Here is a 22,766-nt window from a genome sequence, read left to right as displayed (position 1 = left end):
GAATATGTTCTTAGCTGAAACATTAGTGGTGACAGATTTAAATGTAGGTTTTAGAGGTTCTATGTTGAAAGATATAAATTGGTGAATAGAATTAAGAAAAAATGGAGCAAGTAAAAGAGTGCCATAAAATTTCCCTACTAAATTGGGAGAATGTGGATTAATTTTAGTTTCTTAGGGTACAGTACAGTGTGTCTTTCAGACAATGATGTAATTTAGAGCATCAGCCATTTAAGTTGCCTGATTAATACTGAATTCAGCCAACCCCTAAGACATGCTCCCACTTTGCTAAAATTGGATTCAACTCCAGGCATGAACAGTCAAATGATCATTTTCTAAACTATTGTGCCCAGTATTTTCTTTTACTTTTATGTCCAAATCCCTGACTGTCAAGCATCTTGGAATGTCCTCCCAATGTGAAAGGCGCGATACAAATGTAATTTTGTGTTGTATGGAATGTGTAGGTTTCTTTAACTTTGTTTCTCAAATAAACAGGCTCAAATTAACAGGCTACACAGCTTGTTTTGAGGCTAAGATTACCACTGGAATAATCTCTCTCAATTTTTTAATGTGATACACTCAGGTTACAATCTAGTATTTTATAATATTATCTGACAACAAGAGAAACAATTTTCATTCCAAAAGCCTCAAGTGTAGCAAAGATAGTTCTAGCCTACTACGTCTCCAAACCCACTGTTCTCTTTCAAGGAAGATTTAATATTCACAAAAATAAAACAGATTTTCTTTTATAATTTAATGCTAAATAATGACTGTGGATATATGAAATGTATTTAATTCCCCTGAAATTTAAGTGTGATTTACTGTCATCAGACAGCTTGAGAAGAAAAGAAACAGTCAGCAATGGTAAGCTGCACTTGTTTAGACAGGAACTCTCGTGGGGGGATGCAGTAAGGGATGGATTGTGAGCCATAAGTCATGACAAATTGAAGGATGCAGAGAAAGATAGTTGTTTTGACTAAAAGCAGCTGTGTTTCTTTAAAGCATTGCTTTTTACTTTTCTTTGGAAAAGAACTCTTCCCAATAACTAGACTTCAACATTGTTCACAATTTCAGTAAACATCGTTAGCTTTAGCTTGGTAACCTGTAGAAAGTCATTGCTGATAACAGTCAAGTTTTCATTTGTATGTAAATGTTCAGAAGAATGCATAGACTATTTTGGGTTTTGATGTTTTGGATGTATTTTTAAGTAAGTGTATCTAATAAAATTCATAATTCTTGATTTTGATATAATGCCTTCCATGGCTCAAAGCACTTCACAGGGCTTTGAGACATGAATTTAATGTACGGTGTAGTGAAGTGTTTTGTAGGAGAACACGGCAGAGCATTTGTGCCATTGTCCCACAACAGCCATGAAATGAGTGACCAATTTTATCTGGGGGATTGTTGGAAAGGACATTGGGAGAAACTCTTTTCTTTTCGAATAATGCAATTCAAAGCTACCTGAATTGGCAAAATGTGGCCCCATTACTGTAATGAAGCCTAAACTATGTGAGTTCAAAGGCCTGCAGTAGGGCTTCAACCCAAAATCTTCTGATTCAGAGGCAAAGAGCACTACCAACTGTGCCAGACTGACACAACATTAATGTAATAGTGTCTCTTTCACGGAATAGGGTTTGGACATTCATAAATCACACTCTTGCTGTCATTTATAACCACAGTTTATGTGTGTTGTCCTTCCTATATTTATGGAGAATACCTGGGAGATAAAAGAAGTGACAAAATCTTAAATTACTGCTCTTGTGCTGATTTTAGCACCATAAATACTGAAAAGTAGGGTTTGGAGGCATTCTTGTTTCCTTTATACTTGCAAATTTCTTTTCACTCCATTTATGGTATGTAATTTGAAGCCAGGTGTAGATTCCAGCAGGACTAAATATTGCTTAAAATTTTTTCAAATCACTGGCAAGTTAACTTGTGTGCTCAAATCTCATTTTTGTGATGAGCCAGACAGTATTCAAGGAGAGTTAAATTTGAAATTGAAAGTGACCTATATATATATATATATAATATAAATTTTGAAATTAGGTTTACTATTCAAAAGCACACTGGACACTTAAGCTAAGAAACAAAAATGAACAATGGTGTCATGGCTTTGAATACTTGGGGTCTGTCAAGGGTTTTCACACAGATTAGGATTAGCATACTCGTTCAGCAGTGAATCATTCAGGTGTTACCAAAAAAAGTTATAACATTGAAACTTACTGAAAGTAAAATAAACTTGTTGCTCTGTGCAAAACTTTGACAACCAGAGCAAAAGAGTTCAAACACATGACTATTGGTGATTTTTTTGTTTGTTTCTTAGCTGAAGTCTCCACTCCTGATTCAATAACACAATATTATCTTGGCAAAATTATGTAGTCAAGTTCATTAGCATTATTTTTTTCTGTCATTCTTGGATATGAAGATAAATTCTTATAAGGCAACGTGAATGTTTTTTACCAATTTAAAACGTCATGATTAACTTTTAATAATTTTAATTTTGTTGATTTTACAAATATTCAGTGATCTATTTTAAAGTATAGCATTACAGATGTTTGATAAGCAACCATATGCTTTTTATTCAACAATCTGTCAGGGCGAATGCAACATTCAGATGGGTTACAGATGTCAGTGTGCAGCAATAATGCATCTAAAATTTCAACTTTAGAATTTAGAATTGTAATGGAAAAAACAAGTCAAATGAAAAATGATATGTTTTTGATGACAGAATACAACTTTGCTAAAGGTGCTGTCTGTCTTGTTGCTTCTGTTTCAGCAGAAGGTGAAATAATAACTGTAAGGAAAAACAGCAGACACAATTGGGATATTTCATATGTATAATTAGTGTGCAAATTACAGTGGAGCCATCCAAACTAGACAATTGGCCGTATTTTAGCTTCTTTAGGAGAGGAGAGGAAGCCCAGTACCTGTCACAACAACCGAAAAATTACTTGCACAGAGAAGTAGCTTCTGTGTTTTTTTTAGTAAACTTAAGTGCATAGCTCACAAAATACTACACATCTGCCAAGTATTATACTATGCTTGATGTCTCTCTCTCTATGCTATGTTATAGCACAAATGTAGCCCAGAACTATTGGAATCTATGTGATCTGTACTCAGTGGTTAGACACTCGCTTTGCAAGTGAGAGACCTGAGTTCAATTCCAGCAGGCGAAACCTTGGCAGGTTCCTTATCACACGCCTAATAATAATCCTCCAAAAAACCAAAACAATAATTAAATGGTCATTTTCAATCTACGACTGTTTGTGGACATTGCTGTGCGCAATTGCTGCCGCGTTCGCCACAAATATACAGTCAATTCACTTACAGTGTGTTCTGTGAAGCGCTTGGACGTCTCCGACGTGAAAACGCTATATCAAATGCAAGGATTATTATTATTATTATTATGCTTCACCGTTACACAACGAGGATACAGTTCATTTTCCCTATCATTCCTTGGTCTGCACGACTACAATTCTTAAATGGATGGACTTTCCCAACTGAAGATGTATTTTGTATCCAATCTCTGGTCTAGTCTGATCTGAATTATCTCATCCAAATTATTATCTAATTTTCCCAGCAGATGGGCACAAAAGGTGCCTGTTAAGGAAGTTTAAGCGGTTCGGAAGGAATTTTGACCACATTTTAAATGTCTGATTTGCATTGTCAAAGATATAACAAAAGTCACATCGTTGGTGCATAAACTTTAGGAGGTGGCATCATATAGCGCCTTTCACTTTGGGAAGATGACTCAAAGTATTTGCAAGGATGTAGTGTCTTGGTGCATTGTCATAGAAATGCTGCCTAATGGAATAATTAGATACTTGTGGGCCGAATTCTAGTCATCATTAATGTGTAGCGCCTTTGGTGATGTGCGATTCATAATGGGGAAATGTCATTAGCAACCAACATGCCCAAATGTGCTGTGCTTAATACCAACCGGAATTTTAGCTCATGGGTTCTCCACAATTTCGCATGGCTTTGGGAATGGGTAAACCTAAATTTAAGTCAACTTGCACCATTCTGTAGGTTAACCTAGGTCATATTCATTACTGTGTGTTGCATGGATGGACCTAAGGCAGTGAAAGGAAACCATTCACACAGTATTACATTGATGCGATTATTTCATCAGTACAGAAATGTAGTGTTTTAAACGATTTGCCTCATTTATGACTATTTGCAAGTTAGACCTCAGCAAATCATTTGCAATGAAGAAAGAAATCCTAGAATTAAAAAGCCTGTGAGACACCTCAGCCAGATGGGGTTTTCATCTTTACATCTGAAAGAAAACAAAGAGAGAAAATAGGCACGGTTCTGGGTAATAGTTTCGGTGGAGCGAGTACGTGTTAAATAGAACAGTCATATTATATGGAATAAGTTGCCAAAGAAGGTCATTGAAGCAGGCTATACAAAATCCCTAATGGATTTGTTTCTGGAAAGAGAAAGGATTGAGCGATGTGTTGAGAAGGCATGAAGCTGACATTGAGAAGTATCAAACAGAACAATTTTGTTGGGCTGATTTGCCTTTTCCTACCCTTAACTAAGCTTAAGTTCTAAGGTCTACACACTGGAGACTGGAGGAAAAAAAAACACAAAAATGTTTTTTAAGTAAATGAGTCATAGTGCCTGGAAATTGAAGACTAGTTAGTCTGATGAGGAAATATGTCAGATATCATTATACAGAATGCTCTCAATGCTCAGCCAACCACGAAGCCACAAGGAGGACATTGGATTAAGTCTCAAGCACAGAGTTGAAAGTTCGAATGGCTATTCTTGCTGCAAGATTCAAGATTATTTGTGCATAACGGTGTCCCACAAATAGTAATGAAGTGAATGACCAATTTGTGATTGTTGACCAGGGCAACAGGAGAAACTACCCTTCTCAAAATCTACTTGGATTTTCAGAAGACATTTGATAGTTTCTTTTTTTAATAAGAAAAAACTTCAGCAATTAATAAGCTTGACTTGCTTTTGAATACTATGTATTTTTGCCTCCCAACATTGCTCAAAAGATCTTAAGGGAATTTACTTCCCAAATCTTAAGCAAAACTTATGGTCCAATATTTAACAACCCCAAATTACAATGAAAATGGGTTGCGATGGGCAAAATATAGTCACCAGAAATATCTGAACTGTAATGTGTTCAGCCAAGTTGATTACATTCAGTTTTAAAGATTTTAAACATATAACTACTGCACCTTAACTGATGCATTTTTAAAAAAGCAAATCAAGAAATTTGGCCATAGTATCACAAATAACAGCATTTTTCCTTTCCTAATTAAGTTGATTTGTGTTTCAGATTTTCAAAAACAAGTGCATATGTGGAGGTATCTCGCAAGCCAACCACTCGAGACCACTTTGTCCAGTCCTTGCAAAAAATCAGTTCATATCTAACCATACAATTGTATGAAAGTCAATAATTGTGGTTTTTTTTTAAAACTGGCAGGCAGGCCTGTTTTGTTACTTTGTCAAGTTTATTCAGTATTTATGTAGAGTGTTTTTCAGGAAAGGTTGATAATAGATATTTGACTGGCTGGAACATTTCATCAAAACAGCATAACTTCTAGTCTTATTTTCCCCATTAGACTTATTTTCCCTGTTTTTATTATTGTGAGGGGCGTGATGAACTAGAAAGAAATCTTGATGGACTTGTGGCCTTTGCTGCAAGAGATTTATTTATTTATTACAAGACATCTAAAACAAAAGCAAAAGTGTGGATAATGTAGACCCGAAACTGCAGAAAATGTTTATAAAGATTATTAACTAGGATTCTACTGGCCTCCAAGGAACTTTGGTGTTACAACGCTATGTTCAGTCAGCTGGTGTTAGTAGCCTAACTGGAAATTGAAACCTAAATTTGATTTCACATTAATTTTTCACGTGTTTTACCAATTTTAATAAAGTTCAGAAATATCGAGGAATGCGACTTTATCCAAAATGTTTCGCCAAATATATTGGAAAGTTGGAACCTCAAGGATTATCTTGAACATGTCTCCAGAAAAGACATGTCATACTTTGGCTACTTTTTTATATTTACATTATTTTAGTATCTCATTTAAGCAAATGTATCAATGCGAGACAGCCACATACCTTGCTGGGAAGTTAACATTTGTTGCTTGTTGACCAAAACCTGCAAGAATAGTTAATGTTTCATGTGCCTTTGCAGAGTCCGTCGAGATTTCTTATGAGGTGTGGAGTGCCGTTGTCAATGCTAATCTCAAGATGTCGAGTTGGACTTTGTCATTGACGCAAAATTAGTTTTTTGCAGTTTGTGTCAGTGCTTACTAATTCGGACAAGTCTGAAAGAAAGGCTTCTATTGAACTCGGCTGTGATACTCACCAGGCTACAATTTTACTAGAAAGTGGGAAGTTTTAAGTGCACTTTTAGAGCTCTGGCAAACACAAAGTGAGCACACAGTTGCTCCCCATGTGCCCTTTAACTTGATGTCTCTGGACTCAGGGATACATACTTTATGTAGACGAGAGAAGAATATTTGACTCAAGCCATTATGGGTTTGCTTCTTGATACAAGTTCCATTACAGGAAACAACGTGTAATGTAAAATGGTCAGTTTTCCCAATTCCAAAAACCTCCAACCCAATGATGTTTCATGCTTGGGCAAAAGCCTTCATGTTATTAAGCAGTATTCATTGCCATCATACTTCCACACAAATGTAAAGCATCATTAGAGATTGATTTGGGGATCTTTAATGCCCTTTAATGATAGGGAAAGAAAATTATATTTGGCTGAATATTCGGGTGCATTTCTCGCCCTCTGTTACTGTTATATGGGTGGTAGAGATCACAAAATAATTATTTAATGACTTTGCATGAATTGGCATAAGTTGCCTGTCATTGCCACACTTGCACGATGACATCAAGACCTGTGCATGTGCAGAACACATCCTGAATGTGCTGTGCACACGTGTCATCTCTGGGATCTAACTTCCAGTGATGGGTGTGAGTGAAGATGATCTCATGCTCTGGAGGTAGGACTAGGAATGTGTGTGAAGGGGTTCTAACTCAGCAGTGATCAGAAGACATGTGGGCAGGCGAAAGATCAAGTTTTGGTTGATTTGTCTTTAGGATTGGGCAGTTTTTATTCGGGACTTTCCCTTGAGATTAAATGGACAATTGAAGTTCCCGATAAGATTGGTGTTGTCTTGTGATTGAGGGAGCATGGCTGATGAGCCAAATGGTCTTTTCTTTGTCCTTGCTTTCATTTGTTCTTGTAAATGTATAAAATAGTAAAAGCATGATTGAGAATATATGCTGAGGTGCGGGCATGATCTCCGTTGTCCAAATTTATCTGAAGCCGAATTATCCTTCAGACTGTCTTGACATACAGTGTTTTGCCCGTTGTTGACATGATTTGATCCCAGGAGTGGTTGCACTGAGTCAACTATGCTACATTATTGAAATTCTTTTCATTGTTAATGCATTCATGGGAAATTACAAAAACATTAAGCGTATCCCATGGGATAAAACCATACTGCAAAAAANTTGATTTATTACTTTCTGCATTTGTCAGATTAAGCTAGTGTTTTTCCAATTTCTCTAGAGATTAAACTGCTCTTTAATTGTTCCTAGCCACAACTCAAGTTCTAATCGTTAAATCGTACTGTATACAAGGAAACCTTTCTAGTGCACTTATTAATTGAGTGCAATTTATAGTTTATATAGTTTCAATATGCCTTGTTAAGTTTGAGTTGGATTGCTAAATGACAAATTTGTGGGCATTTCAATTTCTGTCTGGTTTTCCAAATGGCCTCATAGTACTCGACCAAAGCACTGAATCAGATTTTTATGCAGAGCCATGTGAATTGATACATGGTTGATTTGAAATTAATTGGAATGTAAACTGTGCTTTAAATATAACGTCAATGCACTTTCACTAAACCAATGGAACAGTGGAAATGTTGTAAGCTGCCACAGACTATTAATAATTAATTTCAAATGGCCACTTCTCGTACTATGGCAACAAATCATCTGAAAAACAGAACTATCTGGGAACTCTCTCCCCTTGTGCTTTGTGTTGGTTATCAACATTTGTGGAATAGCATCTCTGCAAGCTATCAAACTTTCATGTTTGACACTGTTTGCTACACTGCTTTAGTGAACAGTTGCCTCAAACCTGCACTTGTAGGGTGTCAAATGACCAACTAGCGACTATTCTCCTTCGGGAGGAAGGGATGGGGCAGATTTAAGCAGCGTCTCCTTGAGAGGGGAAGGTAAATGGGGTCTCTGCCGGGCGAGGTGGGTGGGGGGAACAAAGGTAAGAGGGGTCTTGACTGAAGGCGCGTTAAAAGAAGGATTTCAGATGGATCTTGAAAGAGACGAGGGAAAGGACAAGGTGAAAGGGCTTCAGAATGGAGATACACAGAGTGGGAGCTGAAAGGCTGACTGCCGACCGTTGATTAAGAATGACAATGAATTTCTTCATGTGTCAGATGCCCGGCAGACAAAAAAAAACGTTATAAATGTTTTAATTCATCAAGCAGATTTTTTTTTCTTTGAAGGGCTTTGCAATATGTTCTAATAAACCTATTGTCTTACAGAGGGGACTGGATCCAAGTTGGTCTCTGCTATCCTAGAGGAACAGTTTTTAAAATCATGTCTGATATAAACGAGCGACAGACTGGAAGAGTACACAGTGTGGAACGATATAAGGCAGCATCTTCATTCAGCACTTTACAGAAAAACCCAGACAAGAGTTTGTATTACTTTGACAGTGATATGGGGTAGGTACTGTTTGTCTGCTATTTTTAAAAGGAAGGTGTCAATTGCTAATTGTTTGAATGTTTTGAGGATTAGTTGTCGGATTGTTTCCTCTGTATATTGGGGTAGAGTCCACAAGAGGGTGGATTGTACATGGTCTGCAGAAGTCATGCCTTTAATAGCCTGCTGGCAAGAGGGAATCCATATTGGTTGTTACAGTACATTAAAGTGCAAACTCCATGAGGCTAGCTGCCATAATCAGAACTGAAACTCCTAGTGCACATGGTTTATTTGTTGAAGTATCAGCTAACAAATGGCCTTTCCATTGCTAGCTACCATTTTGATATATACAATTGTGGCATTTTCAATGCACACTAACAAGCAGATCGTTAGAAAGATGAGTAAAAGTACATATACTTTTCCAGATGGAAAAATAGGCATTTTCTTTTATTATGTAAATAGCATAGATAGCAGAAGTTGTACATGGAAATTGTCAACCAACTGTTGCTCCCAATTTCAGAGTAGTTGAAAGCTATTTTCATCTCTAATAAGGATTCCTCTTATTCGAAGATATGCCAATTAATATCTTTTAATAATAGTTTGCCCTTCAGAATATTAGGCCTTTTTTTGGATTGTAGCTTTTCTTTTATATAAGGAAACTTGTGTTGATGTATTTTTGTTTGCTCAAATATTTGCCATGCCCATTTCGGAATAAATAAAAGTCCATCTTTTGTTCTGTCAATGGATTACAAGTGAAACTCTTAACATGCCCCATTCAAGGGTTTATATATGGGGAGAGGTAAACCATGCAAAATCATTACATTCAGTTCAAGCTGAATGACTTCCAGTTCTCCTTTTAAACATATTGAAGCAGCCTGGAATAAATTAATGATGTTAACTGTATTGTATGTTTGAAATAATTGAGCAGCTTGGCAAGTACTGAACCTAATGAACTACCAATATTCTTTCGCGTGCCAGGGCGCATTAACCTGGGCAGTGCAATATAATCTGGTGTTACTTTTTTTTGAGTTTTTCATTACAATCACCTCTTGTAACAATTTAACCAACAAACATCGTGACTTCATCACCATCAGTACTTGTGGATACGTGTGACTGTTTTACAAATCATTTTGTTGAAGTCACCTATACAAATGTTTAATTTTACCTCAGCATGTTATGTCAACAGAGTAAACTTAAACGATAAATCTGATGGGGGGAAAAAACTATTTTATTTACAATGTGCGCAATTTTTGGAATATTAGATCCATTCACATAAAGATCCATGGATCTGATTTATATCTCATGGATAACCGATAAGTAACAAGTTGAATATAAGTAGCAAAGGCTCTTCGTCAGTTATTATGTTTACACCACAAGGTAAACACCTTCTCAAAGCCATAAGGATAAGATATGAACTTGATTGATCACGAACTGGTCTCTCTTCATCTGTTTTCAATTGTGATTTCATTTTCATTAAATATTAAATATTTCGACAAGATTATGTCATTATGTCTGGTATAAATTTCAGTCAATCCTGTAAGACCCTCAACCCTAAAGTTTCATAGTTGCAGAGCGTTTTCAGAAATGCAATCCATTCTTTATTATAGTATTCCCAAAGAGAAGCTTTTTAATTTGTCTTGAAGTTAGACCGCGTTTCATTTCTAATGTGGTTTGGCTTCAGTTCATGTCCCAGAGCACATTTGAATAAAAGAAGTCAGATCTAGATGTTGTATTCAAATATTAACACATCTGAGTTTCTGCTTACTGCTTAAAATAATTTCCCAATAATACCATGCAATTTGCTTTAGTTCTAATATTATTAACTGCAGAAAAAATCTTGCATTTAAAACCAAATTGATATCTTGCTTATACGTATCAAACTCTATTATATTAGCTTGCAAAGTGCCTTTTCTACCTGTAGAAGTACGAGATAGTTTGAACGAAAGCAATGAAATGAGAAATGTGATCATTTTCTTGTTGTACTCTTTATTCTCTCCCCCGCCCCCACCCCAATAAAACATAAAAGATTGAGTGTAATATTGTACAGAACTGACTGGGAATTGATAGTTCATATTCTGCACTTGTGAGATATAAATTCACTCAGTTCACACAATTTTTGTTCCTGTCAGACTCCTCTTTATTATTCTTCAAGCAAAGCACATTCGGAAAGGTCACAGTTATTGCTCCAAATATGGCTGTGAACGGGTCAAAATATCGGCACACATGATGTTCTGGGAAGTGAATGACTACTTACAGAAAATATACCCAGTGAAGTACCCAAGTATGCCATCTTATCTCTTGTCATTGACTCAGCGAACAACTATACCTTGTGACCAGTGTGGTGCCCCACAGGTATGTCTTGAACACTCAGTCTGAAAATACCATATATATATATATATACACGCACAGACCCTACACTGCATAAGACTGTGAGTTGCCAATTACTGCACCATACTTTTATTGGGCAGTCATTGGCGAATCGCACTACACGATCCATTGAATAAAAATGGAGGTTATTGCTTGGGTTAAACAGCCTTCAACTTTCATTATTATAATACTTTTTTTAATAGGACAACACAGAATATATAATGTGTGTTGCAGTTAAAATGTCAGGGAACAACCTGTTTAGCTTGTCCCAGCAGTGGATCTGGGACTTGGTATGAATCGTATATTATCTGAAACCTCATTCGCCAGGGGTGGGGATCCAGTACAATTCCTACTGTGTGTGCCTAGTTATCCTGTGTGTTTCACTGTCAATTTCAGATTAGGTGTACAATATATTGAGAGTATAATATCCTGCATCAACTTGCATTGAATAAAGTGTTTTTCTTTGTATGATATCTTAGGTTGCTATCACCAGTGATCCACACAGAAAGTACGTTAGGATTCAAATACAGTCACAGAGTGGAGCTGAGATTCAGAATGGACAAAGGTTTGCCTTCATCAAGGTAAAATGTAATGAGCCATGAAGTTTATGTTTAAACTTGACCTCAACAGATGCCAAGAACCATATGAAGCAAGTATGGGCTGAACTGGTTGCCGCGTTCGGTCTACCAAATATACAGTCAATCCACGTTACAGTATATCCTATAAAGCACTTTGAGATGTCTAAGTAATTAAATAATTCCAGAAAGTATTCACGCAGGGTTGCATGAGCCAAGGCTTGCAGATCCCACAGTGTATTTTGGGTTATTGGTGGAGTTTAACCAGCTAAAAATATATTGTTTGCCATTGTTTGGCAAGCTCTCTGTGGCTGGGCAAGCTTCTTGCTGCTTGTCCAGCTTGCCTGTTGAGGTTTTGGGTTCTAGGGTTAACAGGAGCCAAGTGGGAAAAATCCCTTCCTCCTCTAAGAAAGAAGGTAAAGTTAAAATAGAAAGTCAAGGAAAAGAGTGGCAGAAGTATGAAGTGCATCTATTTACACTTTACTTAGTTTATCATTTCCAACAGCATAAATTATAATTGATTTTCTTCAACACTGCAGAAAAACAAATAGATTACTAGTGTAGGATCAAGGTGCTGCATGACAAGCATTGTCTGTGTGATCCATTGTATACGGAGCTACTGACTTGAATTGTAGCTTTGTGGAGGGAGGAACGAAGGGAGCAGAGCAATTAACAGATCCTTCTCCATGGGGAAAATTGGAGGAACGGTTGTGCAGACAATTCTCATAGCCTTCCGAGCTACCAGTCACAGAGTGACTTTGGTAGAAAGTCACTCTGACTCTTGCCTATACACTTTATTTGTTAAAAAGAAGATGGAGAGGAAGAAACAGCAAGAGAGAGCTCTGTCTTCCAGTTTTGACTTAATTTCAATTTCACCAAACAATTCTTTAATGCCAAAGTGGAACTAGGCTTCGGGGGGAAAAAAACTTGCAGTTGTAATTTTACTTTTTTATGTGCTCAGAGACAATTGTTGTTAATAGAAAAAAGTGACTTGTAGAAATCCTAGATCCATAAAGGCGTAGCTAGGCTGGAGTACTGAACAGATTCCACATTCTTTTCAAACAAAACTCTTAGTTTTACCAAGTCGAATTATGTGCTGTACAGAATTATGAAGTTGGAGAACCAGCTGTGTACTAAATTATCAGTTTACGTGGCAGACTCCTTTGCCATCAGTTCAGCAGTGTAATTCCTCACTGGTCATGTGGCATAAATCAACTCATCACAAAATACATGGGTACTTGCCTGACAAAAAAAAAGTTTGGATTTTCTCTCTGACTCACCATGAATGAAAGCTGTAGTTTGGGCTTCTCTTGTTAATACAAAAAAGTTGCCATGAATCATTTGTGTGTTCCAGTAGAACAAGATCAGATTTCGTGGACCAATTTTATTTGCATGGTTTCTGTGCTAAATTTGATTTAACAGTTCAGTTCAGCCCAATTTATGACAACTGTCACTTCATTTATAATCAGTTATATATTTTGTGAAGAGCTTTATTTTTAGAACTACAGAGATTTGCAGCATAGAAGAACTTGTTTTATGTGGAAAGCACTAAGTCATTTCAAGTTATGGTTATTATACACATAACATTAACACTTGGCCAATGTATGTATTTTATTCCAATAAGTATTTGACCTAAATTAATTGAGTAGCTGCTCTGAGAAGAAAGTGAAGGGTTGGTTGAATAGATAGTTTAGATTTAACTTCTATTTATAGAAGATAGTTGACATGTTAATTGCTTTGCCTTGAGAGGCAATGGGACTGGGTAGTGTAAGTAGTATCAAGAAAGAATGGTCAGGATTTTGATGCTGAAGGGAATTGGCGGAGACAGGGAGTGATAGCATTTGGAATGAAGCTGGCCAGATGGCCTGAAATAGCCTTTTCCAGTCCTGCTTATTGCTGTTTTCCTAGGTTTCTGAACCACATTCCATGCCTCAAAGATTACATTTCATAGCGTTTTACAATCAGTGTTTTGTCATCTCCACAATGGTATTTTTCTATTTGAACACATTTGGAGAATGTGAATACAACCCTAAACATTTTAACAATTCATTCACTTCCTCAAAAAGAAAATAACTTATTGATTGCTCTTCTGCTTTTGTAGGTAAATGATGAAGTTTTCCTGTTTGAGAAGCCAGGGCTGTTTTTTGTTGTGATGGATGCATGTTCTGGAGACATTGTGAGCAGGCAACATTTCGATATGGTCCTTGCTCCCCAGGTGGCTGATGTCATTGCTAATTACATCAAGATAACCATACCAGATAGGTGAGCAGATGGACTATTATCCACTTTTCATGTGTTGCCAACTATCACTGTGAAAACAGCTGTAGTGGCTGCGATAGATGGACGATCACTCTAATTCAAACAAAGGGACTTAAAATAAACCCTCTGCTGGAATATAACCATTTCAAGATCATGCATTTTTTAAAACAAATTAAGATACTGAAGACATGGGGAGACTGGATTACCCTTGCCCTCCAAGGTCCTTCACAAATGGTTTAACGTCAAATTGCTCTCAGTTCTTAGCCTCACCTGAGTGTATTCTTGCTGATCATTTCCTGTCTCTGTTGCTTGCAGGTCAATTGTTCTGGTTTGTTCAAGAGATGATGCCTCCTGGCAGCTGACCTCCAGGTCTGCAGCTTTCCTCAGGCTCGGTGCTGCACAGCCAATGGGACTTTTCGTGAAAGGTGATGGGTAACTTTCTGCATGCTCACATTTAGCTCGTTTTTGCCTCGTAGGCATCCTCGAATGTATCAATCAATTCTTTCTATCAAGTGCAGGGAGAGGGAAATATTGGAAACTAATTGTTTACTTGCTGAAATAGAATTCATAGAATCCAAGCCATCAGTTTAAAGAGATGCTATATATCAGTTCTTTAAAGCATGAAAGATTCTTGACTGTCTGTCTTTAAAAGCAAAAGTGAAATAATTCTGGAGCGCAGTGTTTCTGCCTTTACTAATTCATATTTTTGTGCTGAAGAAGTCACGTGGTTTTGTGTTTGTGAGTTTTAGAACACTGAACCAAGGAGCAAGTTTGCAATATCCGTACAATTTGCAAACTATGTCACACAAGCCCCATTGTTTTTTTTGGTCTCGTACCTTAGAGCCTCAATTTTGCTGCTAGGTTTTATTGTCACCCATGTGAATTGTTTTGGTTTTTGGTGCATGCAATATCCTGTGAGCAATAAAATGATCAGGTCAGCCCACATGAGACAGTAAACCTAGGTTAAGCAAATTCCAGATGTATTTAAATGTTTGCCAATTCTTAATTTGTTCCTGACTTGGTAGATACTGGTATAGTTACTTCTGTTATATCAAAGTTGTTTATAAACTTATTTTTGTCTGCCACAGGCTATTCATTGCACAATAGGAATCCACTGCAATGTTTGGGAGGGGTCATTCTTGTTAACTGAGCTGTATAATATTGCAACACATTTTAACTTGGTAAATTTAACCAAGGAAATAATATTTCAGCATACAATATATAGTTTGGCATGTCGAGACTGCCAGGACTGTGGAAGGGGAACCTTAATCTTCTTTCACATAGCAAATTCTTTTGTTATTAACGTTTACATGTTTTGACAGTGCTTAAGGTAATGCGTGCAAAAATAATTGCAGGTGTCATGTTGACTGCATTAATCTCTTTATGAGAGCGTCTAATGGTTGGCTGTTATTCTTTCTTGAAAGTCAAATATTTTTGTATCTCACCAGTAACTACTGTATTGTTACCTTTTGAGCTATTGCACAAGTGTTTTCACATCTTGGTTGAGATAATTTTAATTTATGCTTTTATCTATACATGTTCAGACAGTACAAACAGCCAATTTTCCATGGATTTCTTTCTGTAGCCTAAAATGATTTGTGGAAATAATGAGAGCACAGAAAATAATCATTAGCTCTCTTTTTTTCTTTTTCTTTTCTTACATTCAGGAAGTTTTGCTATGTTAGGATTCAAGGGGCAGATGAAGCCAGCGTGGATTAAAATTGTAAACCGCAGTGCCGGGCAGAAGGTAGCTTCTCTACAGCATTATGTCCCATTGAAACTGAACGAATATGGCTGTTCAGAAAATGCAAAGGAAATTCGGAAAGATTTAAAGTTGTTTCACGATCTCATATCAGTCAACTAAACTAACTTTAGCAACAAGATGATGATGGAATACATTCCACTGAGATTTCCTTAATTGTCAAATATAAAGAAGTGCTGAATCTCTGTCACATTACTTGTATTTTTGTATCACTGGTATAAATAAATATGTTGCACACAAAAAAGCTTGGTCTGTTCCATCTTTGAATGATTTGTAACACAAAGAACAGAAGGTTATTCTTCCCCCTGACTTAGAGTGGTGAGCAAATGTCTTATTTATTTCACTAACAAATTGTCCATTGCACTTGTCAAATTGTAACTGAATGATCAGTCCCCCAATCTCTAGCGTACGTGATGTATAAATCAGAGAACACTTTTTTTCACTTGCACTGAAGAACTGAACAATATTCATGTACTCTTAATTGCAAAATGTTCTTTCCAGTTTTTGAAATGCAAATGGATTGATAACCAAAGATGTCTGCAAAGCATTTATTCTGAATTATAATCACAATATGTTGGAATGAGTCTCAGCATGTTATATAATTTGTGCCTTTTTCATATCATAATGTGCCTAATGCTAACACAATCCTCAAGCAGTTTCTAACATTAAACTTGTACCACGTTTCTGTTCTATGATGTCCGAGGTATGTTTCCAATGACTGAATTATAAAGACTTTATTCAATTTAGATTTATTTTGGGCTCTGGGGAGTATTTTTAAGCAATGTTTATCCCATTGCTTAAAAATAGAAATATATTAAAACCAGTTGGTTTAAAAGCATTGCAGTGAATTATAATCATGGAATGTAAATGGTACAGCATATAGTAATGCAATACAACGTACAATTTGTCTGTGCAACTTTACATGCAATGCTACTATTAACTCTTTGCGCACCAGGCTTCCTTTGGAACTTTCCATTATTTAAGATTTTGGGTTCAGTGACTTACCTCAATGTTAACTCAATTAAACACCAAATTTAATTAGAAAAAATGAACTTCTTGAATGAACAATTTGCGTGTTACTATAGTTTATAATTTTATACATGATGTGCTTCAGTAATTGTTTTACAAATTGCTAATGGTTAAAAGCAATAGTAGCACCTATGATGCAACACATGTTTGCTTTACAGTAGTGGTGTAACCATTCTATTAAACCACCATTAGAACTTCTGAAGGGAAAGCAGAGCTGATTCTCTTTGGAGTCTAGGTGGCTCCAAGTTGACTAGGCTGACTGAGGGAGACTAGAGCTGAGGCAACTCTTTGGTGGACTCAGTGATCTGATATCTGAGTGAGGCAGGTCTGCAGGACTTCAGGGTACTTGATCATTGACCAATCTGCCTGGTATAGCAGTGTGATTTAGAAGGATAGATGTGGCATTGGGAGTCAATTTTTCCAGGTAGTTGCTGATAATCCTGCAAGCTATTGCCCTGAAGTAGTAGGGTGGTCCTAGCTGATCAAGCAGTGGAACACTTATGAGTGCGTCAGTCAGGTAAGTTGCAAGGTTTTCGCTGCTTTGAGTTGAGCCCTTAATACTTTGGCTTTTGTCACTTATATTCTGCAGAAATAGGCCAGCAGCATATGGATACATTCGTTCCTTCCCCTGCCCTTCAGTAAGAGACTTTGTACTTGTAGAACTCTGCTCCTGTGAATTCTAGAGAGTTGTAATGATTGTACTGCGAAAGGTTTATGTGTGAGTCAGACTCCAGGCTGATCAAAAATATATATAATTATTGTGATTCATAGAGGAGCATTTTGTTAATATTGAAGACCTTTCAAATTAGGCTGCTTAAAATCCTCAATACAATATATGGAGGCATAAACGAGATTTGCTGCTTAAAGAGATAGCATATTAAAACTAGGAAATATACAAATGTTTTTTGAAATCTCTTTGCTGAACATAAGAACTATTTTAAATTCATATTCTTAAGCTTTGAAGGGGTTTATGACGAGTTGTTATGCATTTTCAACAGTTGAATAAGTAGATTGATAGACATGGTGCCTCAAGCTTTTCCATGTCCATTTTTGATTGCATAATTCTCCCAATTTAAAGTGAAAGAATTACCTAATAGTTTAAAGTTCGGCAAATAAAAAAGCCCGTTGGAGATATTTCTGTGCAAGTTTATTTTTGCCAAGTTTTTAAAATATGTGAATTGGGTTCAAAAAATGTTAACTTCAAAAATGAAATGCTACTCTCTCTGGAGACTCAATTAATGGAGTTTACCGAAAAATATGAGATAAAATTGGCCTAAATCCTCACTTCTTTAGGATAGTTTTGGAGGTAAATTGAACCAGATGGTCTCCAAGCAACTGCTGGAATTCAGGACCAGTTTACGATCCCTATATTCTCTTCTCCCTTACATATGTATGCATGTGTCTACTAATACAATTACTATATGTGATGTTAGTTTGGAATCACGAGATGGACTTCAATCTATACTTCAGTTGATGGAGAAGACTACTGTTTAGGATTCTCGATTTGCGGCTGACATTTTCTTACATACGTTTTCTTAAACATTAAGTTATAGGAAAGGAAGGTGGATGGATATTCTTCTCAGTGTAATGTAGTGTGGAAATCAAGTTTAAAGTCTTTTTTTAAATATATAAATGGCAATTCTTTTATATACATATATACAGATGCTTGAAGTTGGCTGGATTGACCTGCAAAATAATCCACTGGTGATTAGACACGCTCAACTTTATTTAATATCTTCTGAATACCAAGTACAATGAAGGCAATACTCCTCCTTTGCAACGTTGGATGGCTACTGACAGAAGCATTCGCTCTATTCGGAGGTAAATAAAATTTAAACTACTTCAGAATAAACTGTGGGATTAAAGTACAAGTACCATGTGCACAAAATTGTTCTAGTTTGGCTCCATTGACAGAGCTCTCACATTCTATTTTAGAAGAACTTTGGTCTCTTATTTCCTCACTAAACCCATTAGTCTCATTCTCTTGAGCGCAAAATACCTGACTTCCATTGCTGTGGGATTGTGACTGATTTTCTACTTAAATCTTAAATCTTGAAGTAATTCAAATTTAGTTAACCTGCCTACAAATACAGTCACTACATTTCACAGTAAAATCCTGTGAAACGTTTTGAGATTTCTTGACGACATAAGGCGTTATATCGAATGCAAGGAATATTATTGTTATAATCTCGATCAGTAACAGACAAGGTTGCTTGGCCACCCAGAAATGAGTACTTGGCACAAGGTGGGTAACGAATGGAGAGAATGCAATTGCTTAAAAGTTAGGGTAAACCAAAAATGTAAATCTATAAACATGATCTTTCCACCAAAGTGAGACTACTGATTTCTTCGTTGATTTCCATATAATTATACTTGATCAACTCCACAATGGAACTTAATGCTTGTCTAAGTTTACTCCAACACACCCAATTGTGGAATGCAACAAGTAGCATCACTGGAGAAAATTGGCAACAGGATTCCATGGAGATACTTACCAGAGTAACTGGAGGGGGAAAAAAATCTGCTCCAGAAATTGTGTAGTTTCTTAAAGAGTTATAGAACAACTTGGTCAGCCCATGAAAGGTTGGCAACACTTTCTCTTGTTAAGTTCTGCCCACTTTATGGCTGTTCATTCAATAGTGATGAATGGAGATACTTACATGTTTTTAATGTCTTCACTATAAATTGCCTAATAATCAGCCATCAAACCTGGGACTTTCCTAAGTTTCACTCTAGGCTTTAGCAGTAATACTGATTCATTGAGGGATCTGAGTGTTTTTCCATGTAGTTTTTCAAATTAAAATTTCCATGTAATTGTCTCAACCCTTAATATTGAGAGCTAATTTGAGGTTTGTGTAAAAGTATATGTAGATTATGAAATTAATAAACAATGCAAAATTACAGAGGCTCTTGTAATCCCTTTATAGTGGTTGTAAATTACATAATTGAGGGCAGTTCCCTTATTTGCGCACAGTACAGATAAGGGATTTTTACAATTCAATATTTTGTAAATAAATCATGCTGGGTTCATGCCTCATTTGGGACGTCCTCTCGACGTGAAAGGCGCTATACAAATGTAATTTCGTATCATATTATAATTTGTAGTTCCCAGAAGATTTGTTTTAAAATCCTGCAAATGAAATGCTGATGATTTTTATGTTTTAATAGAAAAATAAAGCGTAAAGGTTTGTCTAATGTAACCTCGCCTGTTTTTCCATAGCGCCAGCTTGCCCAGACCAAGACCCAAAACTCCACCATTGGAGTCCTGGCCACGATAAGGAACACCGGGTTACAATTGGACGAGATCGCCAGCTGCTCCTGGTATCTTCAGCCACAGTTCATTCTATTCATATTTTCGACGGAGGTATTTTTTTTAGTACATTATTTTTCTTATACACAGTAATCGCCCGCTAAATGTACAGTCAATTCACTTTACAGTATATTTTGAGACCCGAGTTCAATTCCAGGCAGGGCGAAACCTTGGGCAAGTTTCCTTACTCCACACGCCTAATAATAATCCCTCCAAAAACCAAAAACAATAATAAATTGGTCATTTTCAATCTACGACTGTTTGTGGGACATTGCTGTGCGCAATTGGCTGTCGCGTTCGCCCACAAATATACAGTCAATTCACTTTACAGTGTGTTCTGTGAAGTGCTTTGGGACGTCCTCCCGACGTGAAAAGCGCTATATCAAATGCAAGGATTATTATTATTGTGTCCACATGAGGCCTTACTTTAAAGTTTGTCACAGCCATTTCTTTTCCTAATCTAAAATGAGTGTTAATGTAACAATAGCATACATCACATTTTTGGGTGACTCGACATTGAAATAAACCTTTGTGCAACGAAATTAGGGGGTGGGGTGTGAAAGTATAATATATATTTCTGCACCTTTTGCAGATTAAATGTACTATACTTATTTATTGTTCCCTTTTGCAGGCAGACTTGTTATTTCAGACAGCGGCAAGCAACCTATTGTGCTACGCACACGAAACATTCTGATTGAAGATGGTGGAGAGCTCCATATTGGCAGTGAAGGCTGCCCATTTCAAAGTAACTTCACCATCATTTTATACGGAAGGTAAATACAGAAGAAATTATTTTTGGGGAAAAAAGTATAATGTCACAGATATTAATAGAGTACAATCTGGCTACAGTTTTATTTCTGATCTTTCATTTGTAGATCTGACGAGAAAACCGAAGCATTGCACAGCTACTTTGGCTTGAAGTACATCGGCGTTAGTAGAGGTGGAACACTTGAAATTCATGGAGCTCACAAATTGTCCTGGACATTTCTGAACAAAACCCTTCACGCCGGTGGTATGCGTGAGGGTGGCTACTACTTTGAAAAAAGTTGGGGTCATCGTGGCATCATAGTCCATGTCATTAATAATATTGGAGAAGTGGTCCATTCCGATAAGTGAGTTTAAAGTTTGCCTTTTGAGACTAGTTTATTTTTCTTAGTTCAGGTTAGCACAAAACCATGTACGTTTTCTCAGTTGTATTGTGGAACAGAATATGTGTGTGTTTATTGTGGTAGTTACACCAGTTTATAGTCATTACTTCCTCCCATTCATTTATCTCAATTTTTCATGTGCTGCTCATTGTACAGTAGCGTGTTTTTTGTCGCGGTTGAATTCTGTTTGTTCTGGCATTATTGCTAACAGGCTCTGTGCGGAAATAAATATTCTTGTTTTGTTTTTAAAATAAAGGTTTGATACTTATAGAAGCAGAGATGAGAGTAAACGTCTTGCTGACTACTTGAATGGCGTTGAAGAAGGCATGATATTATCAGTTGCTGTGAATGATGAGGGATCAGCCAAGTTGGAGGACTTTGCCAAGGCCGTTCTGGTAAAGCTGGGCAGTAAGCATTTCAGACAACTAGGATTCAGGTATGCAGTTTATACAGGTGCAATTCCCGGGCAGGGCGAAACTTTAGGCAAGTTTCCTTACTCCACACGCCCCTGTTTACTTAGCAGTAAGTAGGAACCCGGTTGTTAGTCAATTGGCGGATCGCTTTCAGGGGATAATATTCCCTTTTGAAAACGTTCTATATCAAATACATGGATTATTGTTATAGGAGATGGACATTTTGTACCCCACGAATTGCCAGGAGGGTTTTCGCATCCTCTGGATTTCACATTCCCTAAGAAGGAATTTAGCCGACAACAGGAGAGAAATGTTGAGTGGGTTGTAGAATGGATGGATTATTTTGGATATGAACTTGAATCGATCTCTGGGCTCTTTTCCGCTTTTTGCTTTCTATGTATCTTTAAGGGCCCAGTTAATTTGCCAGTAGTTAGACTTCTTCATAAGTGCCAGAAATAACTTTGCGATTCAGTAACATGACATGGAGCATTATTTTACGAGTGATATGCCATTTGGAAAATAACATTTTCTTTTGAATCTTATCTACACACGTTTAATCACTTGTAATTATTGGCCCTACTTCCTTTATGAAGCCACATTTGGACGAAGCAACATCACCCCTGGACTAAATTTTATTAAATGAATATAGATAACTTAATTGTAATTGCATTCTCATCTATTGCACCAGAGTAGGAACTGGAGGACAGAGCAGGACTACAGTGGAAATGAAACTTCCGCAACAGGTTTATTTCTAAGTTTAAAATCGACCAAACTTCACATTCAGAGATTCAGGCTCAACAATATGTTCATCTCTTCCTGTGGTCTTAAACGAATTCTGTTTGTGCTCCTTTTTTCCACTTTCTGGTTTTGCTTCCCAGTTAATGCTCCAGAGTTCCTCTCAAACCTCCAATATTTGCTTTTCTAAAGGAAAATTTATGTTTTTAGCAAATGCTTTGTAATGGTAATAATGGATTGTTATTGAAATTATTCACAAGAGAAGCTACAACCGTGCAAAAAACCCATAAAACTTTTATTTCTTCATGAATTGGGATTCTGAATCAATAACAGATTGGAGTCCCTTTTACTTCCATCAAGATTGTGTAGAATTTGAGCGTATTCTAGAGCCAGAGTGTTTTCACACTGTTGAATTTATGATTAATTGGGAACATACAAATGTTGCTCTATAAG

General features: G+C 36.7%; 2 protein-coding genes across 6 annotated transcripts in view; both read left to right on the top strand.

Annotated features, from left to right (window-relative positions):
- Window positions 1–15,922, top strand: part of LOC103187600 (cell surface hyaluronidase-like) — a 59,422-nt gene extending 43,500 nt beyond the window's left edge. For all 5 annotated transcript variants that reach the window (XM_007907175.2, XM_007907184.2, XM_007907169.2 and 2 more), the window contains 6 exons: window positions 8,556–8,738; window positions 10,845–11,067; window positions 11,562–11,663; window positions 13,759–13,919; window positions 14,232–14,341; window positions 15,584–15,922. In XM_007907175.2, the coding sequence (XP_007905366.1) occupies window positions 8,556–8,738; window positions 10,845–11,067; window positions 11,562–11,663; window positions 13,759–13,919; window positions 14,232–14,341; window positions 15,584–15,780 (976 nt within the window). In that variant the 3' untranslated portion in view covers window positions 15,781–15,922. The remainder of the gene's footprint in view (window positions 1–8,555; window positions 8,739–10,844; window positions 11,068–11,561; window positions 11,664–13,758; window positions 13,920–14,231; window positions 14,342–15,583) is intronic.
- LOC103187599 (cell migration inducing hyaluronidase 1) overlaps window positions 1–22,766 on the top strand; it is an 80,494-nt gene that overhangs the window by 22,587 nt on the left and 35,141 nt on the right. Inside the window, 5 exon segments of the mRNA XM_042344119.1 lie at window positions 18,370–18,528; window positions 19,928–20,071; window positions 20,649–20,790; window positions 20,893–21,129; window positions 21,422–21,601. Coding sequence (XP_042200053.1) covers window positions 18,462–18,528; window positions 19,928–20,071; window positions 20,649–20,790; window positions 20,893–21,129; window positions 21,422–21,601 — 770 coding nt within the window. The 5' untranslated portion in view covers window positions 18,370–18,461.

Source organism: Callorhinchus milii, unplaced genomic scaffold (assembly GCF_018977255.1).
Source record: "Callorhinchus milii isolate IMCB2004 unplaced genomic scaffold, IMCB_Cmil_1.0 Scaffold26, whole genome shotgun sequence".
Taxonomy (NCBI): Eukaryota; Metazoa; Chordata; class Chondrichthyes; order Chimaeriformes; family Callorhinchidae; genus Callorhinchus; species Callorhinchus milii.
The sequence above is the reverse complement of the archived record's forward strand: the minus strand, read 5'-3'. Positions and strand labels throughout refer to the sequence as shown.